The sequence below is a fragment of the Oryzias latipes genome, chromosome 16 (genome assembly GCF_053564925.1).
Source record: "Oryzias latipes strain Hd-rR chromosome 16, Olatipes_Hd-rR_3.1".
Classification (NCBI taxonomy): domain Eukaryota; kingdom Metazoa; phylum Chordata; class Actinopteri; order Beloniformes; family Adrianichthyidae; genus Oryzias; species Oryzias latipes.
The window spans coordinates 5,968,665-5,981,603 of NC_136252.1; the positions used below are offsets into that span (position 1 = coordinate 5,968,665).

General features: G+C 40.9%; 1 protein-coding gene across 2 annotated transcripts in view; it reads left to right on the plus strand.

Annotated features, from left to right (window-relative positions):
• The window catches only part of me1 (malic enzyme 1, NADP(+)-dependent, cytosolic), an 81,468-nt gene that overhangs the window by 46,475 nt on the left and 22,054 nt on the right, over positions 1–12,939 (plus strand). For both annotated transcript variants that reach the window (XM_023964043.2, XM_078933393.1), the window contains exons 4-5: positions 9,800–9,875; positions 12,129–12,290. In XM_023964043.2, coding sequence (XP_023819811.1) covers positions 9,800–9,875; positions 12,129–12,290 — 238 coding nt within the window. The remainder of the gene's footprint in view (positions 1–9,799; positions 9,876–12,128; positions 12,291–12,939) is intronic.

Here is a 12,939-nt window from a genome sequence, read left to right on the forward strand (position 1 = left end):
GGCGGGGGTCTTGGTGTGGGGATGACTGGGCACTCTCCCTCCTTTTTACATTCCATCATCCATTTTAAAAGAACATGAACAACTTGTGTTAGCTCACCTTTGCACTAATAGTTTGCGTGATTGAATGAAATGTTTCACACTAGTTGGTTTGAATGCATAGGTATGCGTGTGGGAACATTATTTCTTTTGTGTACATGTTGACAGCTGAACGTTTTTGGAGCCAACAGGTATGTTTGTGGCGTTTGGATGTTACGCCCCCTTCTGAGTCTAGGGGTACCTACGGGGTATAACATAAAAGTAAATTGTTCTGGCTACCAAATTTAAATTAACAAACCAAACAATGTCTCCATACAAATATAACAAATTTATTTACAAATAAATAAACAAACTGTTACGCCCCTTTTGTGTCTAGGGGTACCTAGGAAGGCATAACATAAAAAAAGTAAAGATTTAACTAATAAATGAACTGTAACAAAAAGCACCAAACGAATGTCTCCATAAAAATATACCCAAATTTTATTTACAAATAAACAAACAATCCAACAATAACTAAAAGTGAAGCTAAAAGGCTTCAGGGTGAACCAAGGCCAAAATAACAAACAAAACCCCAACTAACTGAAACATATAATCTTACCTGTACAAAAGAAAAGGGAAATCAAAGACAAAACTCTAACCTCCCTAACCTAACAAAAACAGGAGAAAACATGTACTAAACAAAATGGCAGTTCACCCCTACAGCTTCACTTAAAACATAACTATAAACCAAAAGACTAATCAGAGTGGGCACAGACAAAACTACAAAGAACTACGACGTGCAACACAAACTAAAACAAGTGGAGAAGACATAAAACAAAGCGGAGAAGAGGGCCAAGCTGCAGTGGAGACTGTTGCAGCAAGGCTCCCTTCCCACCGACTGGATGTCGGAATGGTGGCTTTAAAGGCTGCCTCCACCAGCTGGTCCAATGGGAGGCCACACCCTTTCCACCACACCTGAAAATAATCAGACAACAGACACAAAGATCCACAAAAAACACAAGTCCCACTCTGATACAGAAATAATACACAAAACACAGAACAAACAAACAAAACAAAATCAAATACAGCCCCAGCTGTAACACCCCCCTACCCAAGATAAAACTTCTTCAAAAAGAAGTTTTTACCCTAAGTGGAGCACACAAAAAGCGGTAGCTCTCACAGAGCACACCACACAAACACAAGATGTACCACACAAACCTAAGGCACTACACAAGACACACCACAGAAACTCGGGACGCGTACCCCTCTGGGCACGCGACCGTCAAACTCGGGGTGCGCGCCCCACAAGACACGCACCCGTCAACTCGGGACGCGTACCCCTCTGGGCACGCGACCGTCAAACTCGGGACGCGTACCCCTCTGGGCACGCGACCGTCAAACTCGGGGCACGCGCCCCGCAAGACACGCACCCGTCAACTCGGGGTGCGCGCCCCGCAGAACACGCACCCGTCAACTCGGGGTGCGCGCCCCGCAGAACACGCACCCGTCAACTCGGGGCGCGCGCCCCACAAGACACGCACCCGTCAACTCGGGGTGCGCGCCCCGCAGAACACGCACCCGTCAACTCGGGGTGCGCGCCCCGCAAGACACGCACCCGTCAACTCGGGGGTGCGCGCCCCGCAAGACACGCACCCGTCAACTCGGGGTGCGCGCCCCGCAAGACACGCACCCGTCAACTCGGGGTGCGCGCCCCGCAAGACACGCACCCGTCAACTCGGGGTGCGCGCCCCGCAAGACACGCACCCGTCAACTCGGGGTGCGCGCCCCGCAAGACACGCACCCGTCAACTCGGGGTGCGCGCCCCGCAAGACACGCACCCGTCAACTCGGGGTGCGCGCCCCGCAAGACACGCACCCGTCAACTCGGGGTGCGCGCCCCGCAAGACACGCACCCGTCAACCCGGGGTGCGCGCCCCGCAAGACACGCACCCGTCAACTCGGGGTGCGCGCCCCGCAAGACACGCACCCGTCAAGACCAGTCATCAAAACTAGTCACACAAAACTAACTCAAAATTTAGCCAAACAAAACGAAAGTGTTGCACCAAACAAAATTTAACGCAAGTTTGGTTAACAGTTTTTGTTGTCCCACAAAATGTTATTAATGTGCTTAATGCACCAACCTCACAAATTTTGGCTAAACCAAAGAAACCCCAATGCACACAAAAGTGCTGTTACAAACTATGCCGGTTTGGTGACTTCTGTAAGAGCAAGGGATTTACTCACAACCCTTCTTGAGCAGTGGACATCCTCTGTGGCAACCCCAGTCTGGAAGAATACAGTTGGGTCTGGCCCCCCTCCTTAACCGGCTACGGCAACAGGAACCTCCGCACCCGCCTCCGCCCGGGCGGGGTTAGTAGCATTAGCAACATCTGCAGCAGCCTCCACTCCTACACTGTCGCCTACACCACCTCCAACCGATGCCTCCAGCCGAGGTCTGCCTGAGAGTTGGAGCACTCCAGCTCAGACAACAACTGCTCTTTGCAAATGCCGTTGGCCTTCACAGCCAAACAGGTCACAAACATCAAATGCCAAGGTCTTCGCCAAAAAGGAGAAAGAAAAACTGTTAACCAAAGTCTCCAAACAATCCCGGACCGGACGAGCCCCCAATTATGTTACGCCCCTTTTGTGTCTAGGGGTACCTAGGAAGGCATAACATAAAAAAAGTAAAGATTTAACTAATAAATGAACTGTAACAAAAAGCACCAAACGAATGTCTCCATAAAAATATACCCAAATTTTATTTACAAATAAACAAACAATCCAACAATAACTAAAAGTGAAGCTAAAAGGCTTCAGGGTGAACCAAGGCCAAAATAACAAACAAAACCCCAACTAACTGAAACATATAATCTTACCTGTACAAAAGAAAAGGGAAATCAAAGACAAAACTCTAACCTCCCTAACCTAACAAAAACAGGAGAAAACATGTACTAAACAAAATGGCAGTTCACCCCTACAGCTTCACTTAAAACATAACTATAAACCAAAAGACTAATCAGAGTGGGCACAGACAAAACTACAAAGAACTACGACGTGCAACACAAACTAAAACAAGTGGAGAAGACATAAAACAAAGCGGAGAAGAGGGCCAAGCTGCAGTGGAGACTGTTGCAGCAAGGCTCCCTTCCCACCGACTGGATGTCGGAATGGTGGCTTTAAAGGCTGCCTCCACCAGCTGGTCCAATGGGAGGCCACACCCTTTCCACCACACCTGAAAATAATCAGACAACAGACACAAAGATCCACAAAAAACACAAGTCCCACTCTGATACAGAAATAATACACAAAACACAGAACAAACAAACAAAACAAAATCAAATACAGCCCCAGCTGTAACACCCCCCTACCCAAGATAAAACTTCTTCAAAAAGAAGTTTTTACCCTAAGTGGAGCACACAAAAAGCGGTAGCTCTCACAGAGCACACCACACAAACACAAGATGTACCACACAAACCTAAGGCACTACACAAGACACACCACAGAAACTCGGGACGCGTACCCCTCTGGGCACGCGACCGTCAAACTCGGGGTGCGCGCCCCACAAGACACGCACCCGTCAACTCGGGACGCGTACCCCTCTGGGCACGCGACCGTCAAACTCGGGACGCGTACCCCAAACAAACAACAATAACTAAAAGTGAAGCAACAAGGCTTCAGGGTGAACCAAGGCCAAAATAACAAACAAAACCCCACCTAACTGAAATCTTGTTTTCTTACCTGTACAAAGGAAAAGGGAAATTAAAGACAAACACTAACCTCCCTGAACTAACAAAACCAGGAGACACCAAGTACTGAAGGAAAATGGCAGTTCACTCTACAGCTTTACATAACATAACTAAACATAACATAACTAAAAAAAGGCTTTAAAAATTAGCTCCTGGTGTTTATTTTTACACATCAGGTTATTTGCCAATTTTTCTCTTTTTTTTGGCATTTCTGAAAAAGGAGATGGGAGTAAAACATCTACTGAATTTTTCTGACAGAAGATTATCTTTCTTTTTAACCTGCTGATTGACATGGGATCTATTAAACCTAAATGAGACCTTTTCATTTCACATGGACTTTGGTTTGATTCAGAGGGAAAATCTTTTGCTCCAGTTTTTAGAGAGTAACCATAAAAAGGTTTTGTCATTCCTTATCTCAAGTTTTGTAGGATTGAAGGCATCTAACTTATCATATATGTGACATTAACTCTACTTGTAAATGTATTTTTTTCTTTGCCTGTGTTTGTTGTGCTTCTTGAAATACCTGGGATATTTAGTTAAAGGGAAGGTTAAAGTGCTTCAGTCAGGTTGAAGAATGGTGGCTGCTGGTGTTTTGAGTGGACGTAGGTCAAAAATGGCAGGCTGCTATCTCTGTTGGTCTCAGGAGTGCATGTTGGGCTCATGCAGTGGAAAGCTGCTTTTTGCCCTGAAAGCCTTTAGCAGCTGTTCCTGTGTGCTGTGCTGCAGCTCAGTACATTTTTTAGTTCAGGTCTCTTCCTTCCCTCATCTCTTCATCTCAAAATCTAACTAATCTCAAACTTTCCTCAGATTCTGATAGTATATAGGAAGAATCTTAAAATATAAAGTATTAGGAAACTAATAAAAAATCTAGCAGCTAAACCATTGTTTGGACAATAAAGAACAGCATGATGCACTGCACAGCGTTTCTTCAGCTTTCTGAGCGCCCTCTTCTTTAAGAATAAAGATGTGAAGGGCCGAGGTTTGTCAGGTGCACAGTCAAAAAAGTACAGATTGGCCAAAAAAAAGAGAACTTGGGGTGTAAGGAGCAACAAAAATGTGAGTCCAGAGTGTTTTTAGTAACCCTCAGGGTGACATTGGTTTGGAAGTACTGCAAGGCTCCTTGTCTGATTTGATCCATCACTTGAAGATGTTTTCCAACACTCTTGTTGTGGGGTCAGCCTCTGCACTGCTAAGCTCCTGTTTCCTCAGAGACCCCTTCCTTTCTCTTGAGATGAACACTTTTTCCCCTTCAATTCTTACATACCTTTACACCTGTGATTGATGGTGTCCTCAGATCATTATAACTGAAGTTTCACTTATAAATAACTTAATTTAACTTAAGATGGGTTTTTTGGTGGTTGGCAGTGAATCACCTCTTACATCTAGTCCTCACCTTTGTATCGTCTTTGCTCAATCAAGGCACTCTGATGTCTTCCTACAGCATCCTAAAACCTCCTCTTTGGTCTGTCTCGAGACCTCTTTCCTGGCCTCTTCAACCTCAACAACCAACATAATCACTGTCCTTCCTCTCAAAGGTCCAAATCATCTCAATCTGCTTCCCTGCATTTATTTTCAAAACATCCACCATGAGCTGTTCCTCTGATGGATTCATTGCTGATTCTTTCTATCCTCATCTCTCTTAAAGAGAACCACAACATCTTCATCCCGCTACGTCAGCTCTGCCTTCTGTCTCTGCATCAGGCTCTGATCCAACAACATGGCTGCTTTCACCACAGTCTTCTGCACCTTTCCTTTCATTCTTCCTGACACTTTTGTTACATATCACACCTTCTTCCATCCTTGGCAACTTGTTTGCACACACCTCTCCACCTCTTTCCTCTCCTTCTCTGTTGTTCTGGACTGTTGAATGGAAGTTCTTAAAGTCCATGTTCACCTCTGCCTTCTGTAACCCCACCATTCCTCTTGAATTCCTCTTATTCATACACATTCTGTCTTGCTGCATCTGATCTTCATTTTTCTGCTTTCCACAGCAAACCTCCACCTCTCTAGATGGTAAATGGCGTATACTTATATAGCCCTTTTTTACCTTCTTCAAGGCCCAAAGCACTTTACAGTCACAATCCCATTCACTCATTCACACACTGATGGCGGCTCCACTGACGAACACTGGCGCCAACCTCCCACCAGAGGCAAGGTGGGGTTCAGTGTCTTGCCAGGGACATTGCGACTCATGGGCGTGCAAGGCAGAAATTGAACCTGCAATCCTACGATCATGGGTCGACCGCCCTACCTCTGCACCTCCACCTGCTCCCTGCGCTTACTAGAGATCACAAAGTCATCTGCAAGCATCATGGTTCACAGAGATTCCTGTCTGACCTCATTTGTCAGTCTGTCCATCACCACAGAAAAATAGAAAGGAGCTCAAAGCTGATCCTTGGTGCTGTCCCACCTCCACCTTGAACTCCTCTGTCACACCAGCAGCACATCTCACCACTGTCTCCCAGCTCTCATGCATGTCCTGAACAACTCCAAAGTTCTTCACCATTTCTCCAGACTTCTTCAAGTAAACCTCAGCTCCTCTCCTTGTTTCCTGTCAGACTGTTTCTAGATGTACAAAGACATAGTGTAGCTCTCTGATCATCCCTGTACTCTATCAACATCCCAAAATCAAATATTGCATTTGCGGTTCTCTTTCTCTGCATGAAACCATCCTGTTGTTCATAAATGCTCACTTCTGAGGTCACTTCTGCTGAGCTTTCCCTTAACTTCAGTGTGTGACTTGTCATTTTGGCCACACCCATTCTGGGGGGTAGCACAGAAACCGAATAGAATGTAGTTTGCAGTTAGAAGCATGAACTTTCAAAAAGAAAAAGGTCTGTCCAAAGGAACACAAAAGAAGTGCTTCCTGAAGCAGACATAGCGGAGACCTGGATACTCCAATTACAGGTCCCTGACCAAAAGCAAGATAGAAACTTTGACCTCAGATGTCCTACTTCCGAAGCCAGCAACAATATTTGGATTGTTATAGCAGCCAGAAAGATGCCTGTGACCTAGTGACCTTTGTTTGGCTTCCACAGGTCTGTGTAGTGACAGAAACCCAGCAACCAGGAAATATTGATGTATTTAGCAACAACAGCAAATGAACAATGAAGTTCCAGAAAGTCTTGTGTGATCTTAAATCACAAAGTCTAAATTGTCCCCCAAAATGCAGTATTGAAAAAAAGATCTCTGTGGGCCTTTAAAGCTATGGACAGAGTTCAGAGGACAGTCTGCCAGATTTGTAGATTCAAGCGTGGTTTCTTCCATTCAGTAATTGGGAATTTCAGTGCTTAAAATTCCTAACTATGCAGGCATTTTGGGGATGACCCCCTTTTCTGTTCCGGTGCACACAGATAAGTTTGGTGTGAAAGAAGATGACAGATTTGCGTGGAGCCCCCACCTCAACCACTGAACACCCTCAGCATCAAGCGAAACAGTACCTGTCATAACTGACGTGTTTGATGATTGGAGCAATATAACAAATTCATAAAGGAATAAAGCTTCGAAATCGACTAGTGGTCATCTGTATTGGGTAAATTACGTTCAAAGAGTAATTGATTACATTACTTTAGTTACTGGATGAAATTGTAATTAAATTACTTTACTCATTCCCCAGTTAAAAAGTAGTTAATTACTCATTGCTTTACTTTAATTTTTTCCACTCACATAAAAATTCTCAAGGGAATAAAGCTAGCACAAACAAGACACCCTTGTAAAATCAACAAATAAAAACAGAGGCGACACAAGGGCAATCCAGTTTTTTATCACCACTTCAACATGAAAAAATGTACATTGTATTGTAGCCAAGACAGGTTGCTCATGGACACTAAGGCAGTGGAAAGCAGTTAATCTCCAGGACAAAACTTGCACTTAGCTAAAATGTTTTTGCTTTTATTTTATAACAAAATGGAAATAATTTGAAAATCTCCAGTTGCCGAATGCCTCTATGAATTTGTCCAGGTTTACTCTCTTCTTACTCTGACCAATCTCCAGCTCTGCATTACCATGCATGCATCAGCACCTGTTTTTATTAGTATTTGTTTTGTTTCATTTAACCAAGAGACAATCTTAAAGCCTACTCACAATTTCTTTTGATGAGTCACCTATGATTTAAGTGTACCAAAATGTGAGTAATGAAGTAATGAGGGTTTCTGTTGTCTATTAATTGTAATGTATTTACAGAAATTTGGACTGTAATTAGTTTTGTTACTCCGTTCCTGACAAAAGTAATTAAATTAGAGTAATTCATTACTATGTAATTCATTACCTTCAACACTGGTGACCATTCATGATACTTAGCTTCCAAACAGAAAAACAGCATATTGGTTAAAAGCAAAAAAGGGCATTCTTTAATTTTTTTAGAAGGCAAGAATGAGTTTATAAAGAAATAAAGTAAAAATTATAAATTGAAAAAAACTTTTTGCAAAAAGCCATATACTTGTTTTGTTCAAAAATAAAACAATAGGGATATAATAATTCACTCTCCCCACAATTTTGATCAAACCTGGATATTTGGGTCATGGTTTTGTTTTGGTTTGATGTATGATGGCGTATTACAAAAACAACAAAATTCTTAAAATTCAGATATATCCTTTTTTTACATTGGCAATGAAGAAAAACCTTTCCGTTGGGTCATTCTAAGCCTGGTGTAATGTCATAAAACAATAGATAGTAAATCCTTAAATTTGCCAGTTTGACACTTTCAATGTAAACATAGTGGTGTGCAGTAGGGATGCAACAATTAATTTTTCTGCCCATGATTCGTTTTAATGGTGTAAGATACAGTTTGGTTTTAAAGTGGGAATTGTGACATCCCCAATCCCCACAAACCCAAGAAATTCCACCTTTGAAAGGCTTCGTTTGGCTTTCAGGGACTATAGAGAGCAGTAAACAGACCTCGTGCCCCTGAGCGCCGTCCCAGAAAATACATAAAAAAAGCTTAGAAAGAAACAATAAACTTCAGAAAAAGGGGGTTTCAGCCCTGCCTAATCAATTAGAAGAGACGCATAGCTTACCTCTTTGAGCAAACATTCCTGAATCGGGGGGCTCTGACATGTTTGCCATGTGTGACCTCCAATGCACATTTAACAGGAGTCATGTGGCTGTGGCACCGACCAATCAGCTTCACAGCTTGCGCACAAACAAAAAAACAGACCACTCTACAAATGTCTTAGGAGTTAGCCATTTTGAAGTTAAATAACCATAATTAAAGCTAAACATCGTTTCAATCCCTTAATATTCTATTTTTGGTTAAGTATCCCTGTCAATATTCCAAATAAGTCAAAGTGTCAAACAGATGTTGGTGTTAACATGCTGGATTTCCAGTTACACATCTTGGATTTTCATGGTTTCCTCTGTGGTTCCTCATGTTAGGTGGACACCTGTGTTGACATTGAGTCATGTGTGTGAATTATCTCAGCACTTTTATTTGACACTTTTATGTTAGTTTATTCCCGCCTGCATTTTTAAGTTTACTTTTTATAACCACCTGTAGAGATCAAGTTTAGAATTTTGTTCAACCAGGAGCGACCTTGGAACATTTTGGGTTTTGGAGCAATTTTTCACAAATAATGAGGATTTAACAGTCACTGGAGCATGAATAAGGTGCTACCCCTCATACATTTCAAGTTGGATGCTGCAGCTGGACCTTCCACCTTCGGAAAATATCTTTAATCCTGGGGTTTTCCTCCACCAAAGGCGTGAAAAAGAGGAGTGATATGAAGGAGGTGATATTAGGATACATTCCTGTTTTGAGAATCACAAAGGCCAAAATCCTTGAAGAGGCCCTCAGCTTGGTACTACAGTGTGAGGTCCTCAGAACAGCACAACTTGAAATGGTTGGGAAAAAAACCTCCTTAACCTCACCCAACCTTCAGGGCTAAAACGATAGCTGTTGGAAAAAGATTCAATAAACTAAGAGTTGATGTGCTTTTAGGCCCTACAGGAAGACATTAAATACATGAAACCTAGACAGAGTAAAGAGAACAAAATCTATTGCTTTCACACTAACTCAAGTCTGCATGATTTTCTGTCTTCCAGGGGTCTATTCATCACGATTCATGACAGCGGCCACATTGCTTCAATTCTTCAAAATTGGCCGGAAAAGGACATTAAGGTAAATAAACTGAATTAAAAACCTTTGAACCTTTAAATCAAACTAATTGGAGAAGAAAGAAAAGGCACAAATAGGACTCAGACGTGGTTTGACTCAGCTAAATTTGAACTGTTCGTCTTCTACAAATGAAATGTCGATTCTTAGGATTAAGGAGTCATTTTATAGGTCACCACCACCTTCAGAAGTTTTCTCATTGTAGCTCTTTCTGACTTATCAAAACTAAAATTCAAAACATAAATTCTAAAGTAAATGCATCAATATCTGATCTTCACAAAGTTAAGAAAAAAAAAATCAGCCATCAGCTACACTTTGTAAGTACACTTCATCCTTCCATACATGATCTATTATGTTGTTATGAAGTGTGGGGAAATACATACAAAACAACAGTAAACTGTCTTTGTCTTTAAAAAAAAGCCATAAGAATAATCACCAGATCATCTTATATAAAGGTGACTTACTCACTGTTAACAAATTAAAATTACTAAAATTTGAAGACCTGGTTGATTTTAAAACAATTCCAATCATGTTCATAATAAAACGTTTAAAAAATGATAAAAGGTGATATAATAAATGGATATAAAGAAGTCAACAACATACATCCATTTGTATTTTTTTATATAAACTTTTGACCATAATTGATTGTTGTCAGTGTTTACTTGTTGTAATTATATAAAACATACTGTTTGTACGAATTTATATTTGGAAAAAATAAAAAAGAGGCTTGGTCTCCATAAATTGTTGATCTTCAATTAAAGTCCTTTTCAAACTTTGATTATTGTCATTCATCATATACTTCTGTTTATGATGTTTATTTTTATCATATGAATTTGAAATAAATAACTTTAAAAAGAAAAGAAAATCTCCAACTTTTAAAGCCCCATAATGTGGACACTGTTGGATTAATGTGTTATGTAATGGATGATCAAGGTTTTCCAATAGAGTTTTTGTCTTCTAAAGCCTCCTTTGAACAATCAGCTCCACAAGCATCAGAAGAGTCGGCCTCCTTCATCAGTTTGATTAGCCTCTGTATCTTGCTTCTCCACTTCTATTAAACTTTTTATGATGTGAGAGATTTTGAAGCAGCAGCTCATTTCTCAAACATCCAAACCCTGTTCCTTAATCCTGCGTGTAAAACAAATATCTAATCTCACCATCCTTCATCTTAATGACGACACTGGTAGGCATTCTTGGCATGTCAGATATTCCTGCTGCATCAGCCACCTGTTCATAGCTGTCAACAGCAAAGCATTTACCTCAGAGCTAAAAAGCTGCTGCTTACCTGTGCTCTGACCAAAACTCCAGTTTAGAATAATTCCGACAGAAAAAGGCAAAAGGAGAAAAATTGCATCAAACCAAACAAACAAAAAATCAGAAAAAAGATTGACAGAGGATTTTAGAAAGAAACTTTGAAACATTTTCTATTTTAGGAATCAAGCGGGGTTTAACCTTTCAGTTGAAAAACTAATTACATGAGCTTGTCAGAGTGCAACTGTCAAATGTGCCAGTTACCTGCGTCACAGCAAATAACTTCATATTTAACTCTTAGTCTGCTCTTACTGAGCCCGTGACCTGACATGGGTAAAATAATAAATATCTCGTTCCCACAAATTAATACCTCGTTCCCACGCAATAAAAAAAGCTTTTTAAAATAAATTAATTTGATCTGTAAACATCATCCATTTCTTCCATGCAATGTAATGAGACACACACAGAAAGAAATATGAAGGTATCTGCTGTAAATCCAAATATTGCTCACATCCGTGTTTATGAATGACTTATGACGTGAATAATTATTTCGTTCGCACAAATTAGTTAATGCGTGGGAACTGAATATTATTTTGTGGGAACAACATATAATTTTATTCCCACAATTTAATTATTGTGTGCGAATAAGATATTAATTTGGGGGAACGAGATATTTATTATTTTACCCATGTCAGGTCACAGGCTCCGTAGATAACATTTATGCGGTAAAATCATCCCAAAGGAGGACATTGGTTTGAAATATTGCAGAGCCTGAACAGTGTTAGAGGAAAAACCTGTCACTGGAAAGTGTGAAAGAAAGGATGAAATGTCTGAGCAAAAGCAAAGAGCATTTTTTGACATTTTCTAAAAAAAAACGGTTAATATAAGAGTTTATACAGTATTTAATTAAACCATGATTGCTACCCTTGAAGATTTCATGAAGAATGCTGAGACACACTCTTTAAGGTGTTTGGCTTGGTTCAGTTCTGACAACCATGTGGTTGACAGGCCGTGTGTGTGACTGATGGAGAGCGGATCCTGGGGCTTGGAGACCTGGGTTGTCATGGTATGGGCATCCCAGTGGGCAAGCTGGCCCTGTACACAGCCTGCGGAGGCATGCCACCACAACAGTGCCTGCCTGTCATGCTGGATGTGGGCACAGATAATGAGGTAAAAACCGACTTTCAGCATTCAATCTGTCATCATGCAGAGAAATAGAAGCAGCCGCTTTATTGGTTTAGCACGAGATACAGTACATTGCTGATGCACATACTGACATTAAGATCACATCACTGACAATACTGTAACAAGTATAAACATTTTTGATTTGACTTCTGAAAAGATTAGGAATTCAGTTGTTTTCAAAGGGCCAGTTAAGACCTCAAGAGCCTTAAGATGAAACTTTGAATTCCCTCTCTTGTTCAATACTTACATTTTTGTTTGTTTTTTATTTGATTTTTGTTCTTTTGGCTTTGAGCACATTCACAGAATGATAGTTTTTAAATGTGATGACAATTACAGTGATATCAGGATGGTACATTTGTGAAAAGGAAACAAAGGAAACAAAAGGAAACAAAAGATGGAAAATGTTGTGGGAAACATTAAAGGCTTTAACTGTCAAAAGATCACTTGTTTTTCCTAAGTTTAGTTTGTTCAGCTCCTCTTTTTAGCAATGTTTACAAAAAATAAATGTTGCTTTTAATTTTTGCTATTAAATCCACCAACACTGTGGATTTAAAAGTGCTTCAACTTGAAAGGATTTGTTTAAAAAGCAGTTTTTTAATATTTTTTTTTCTGGTGAAGAACAAACAAAATAAAG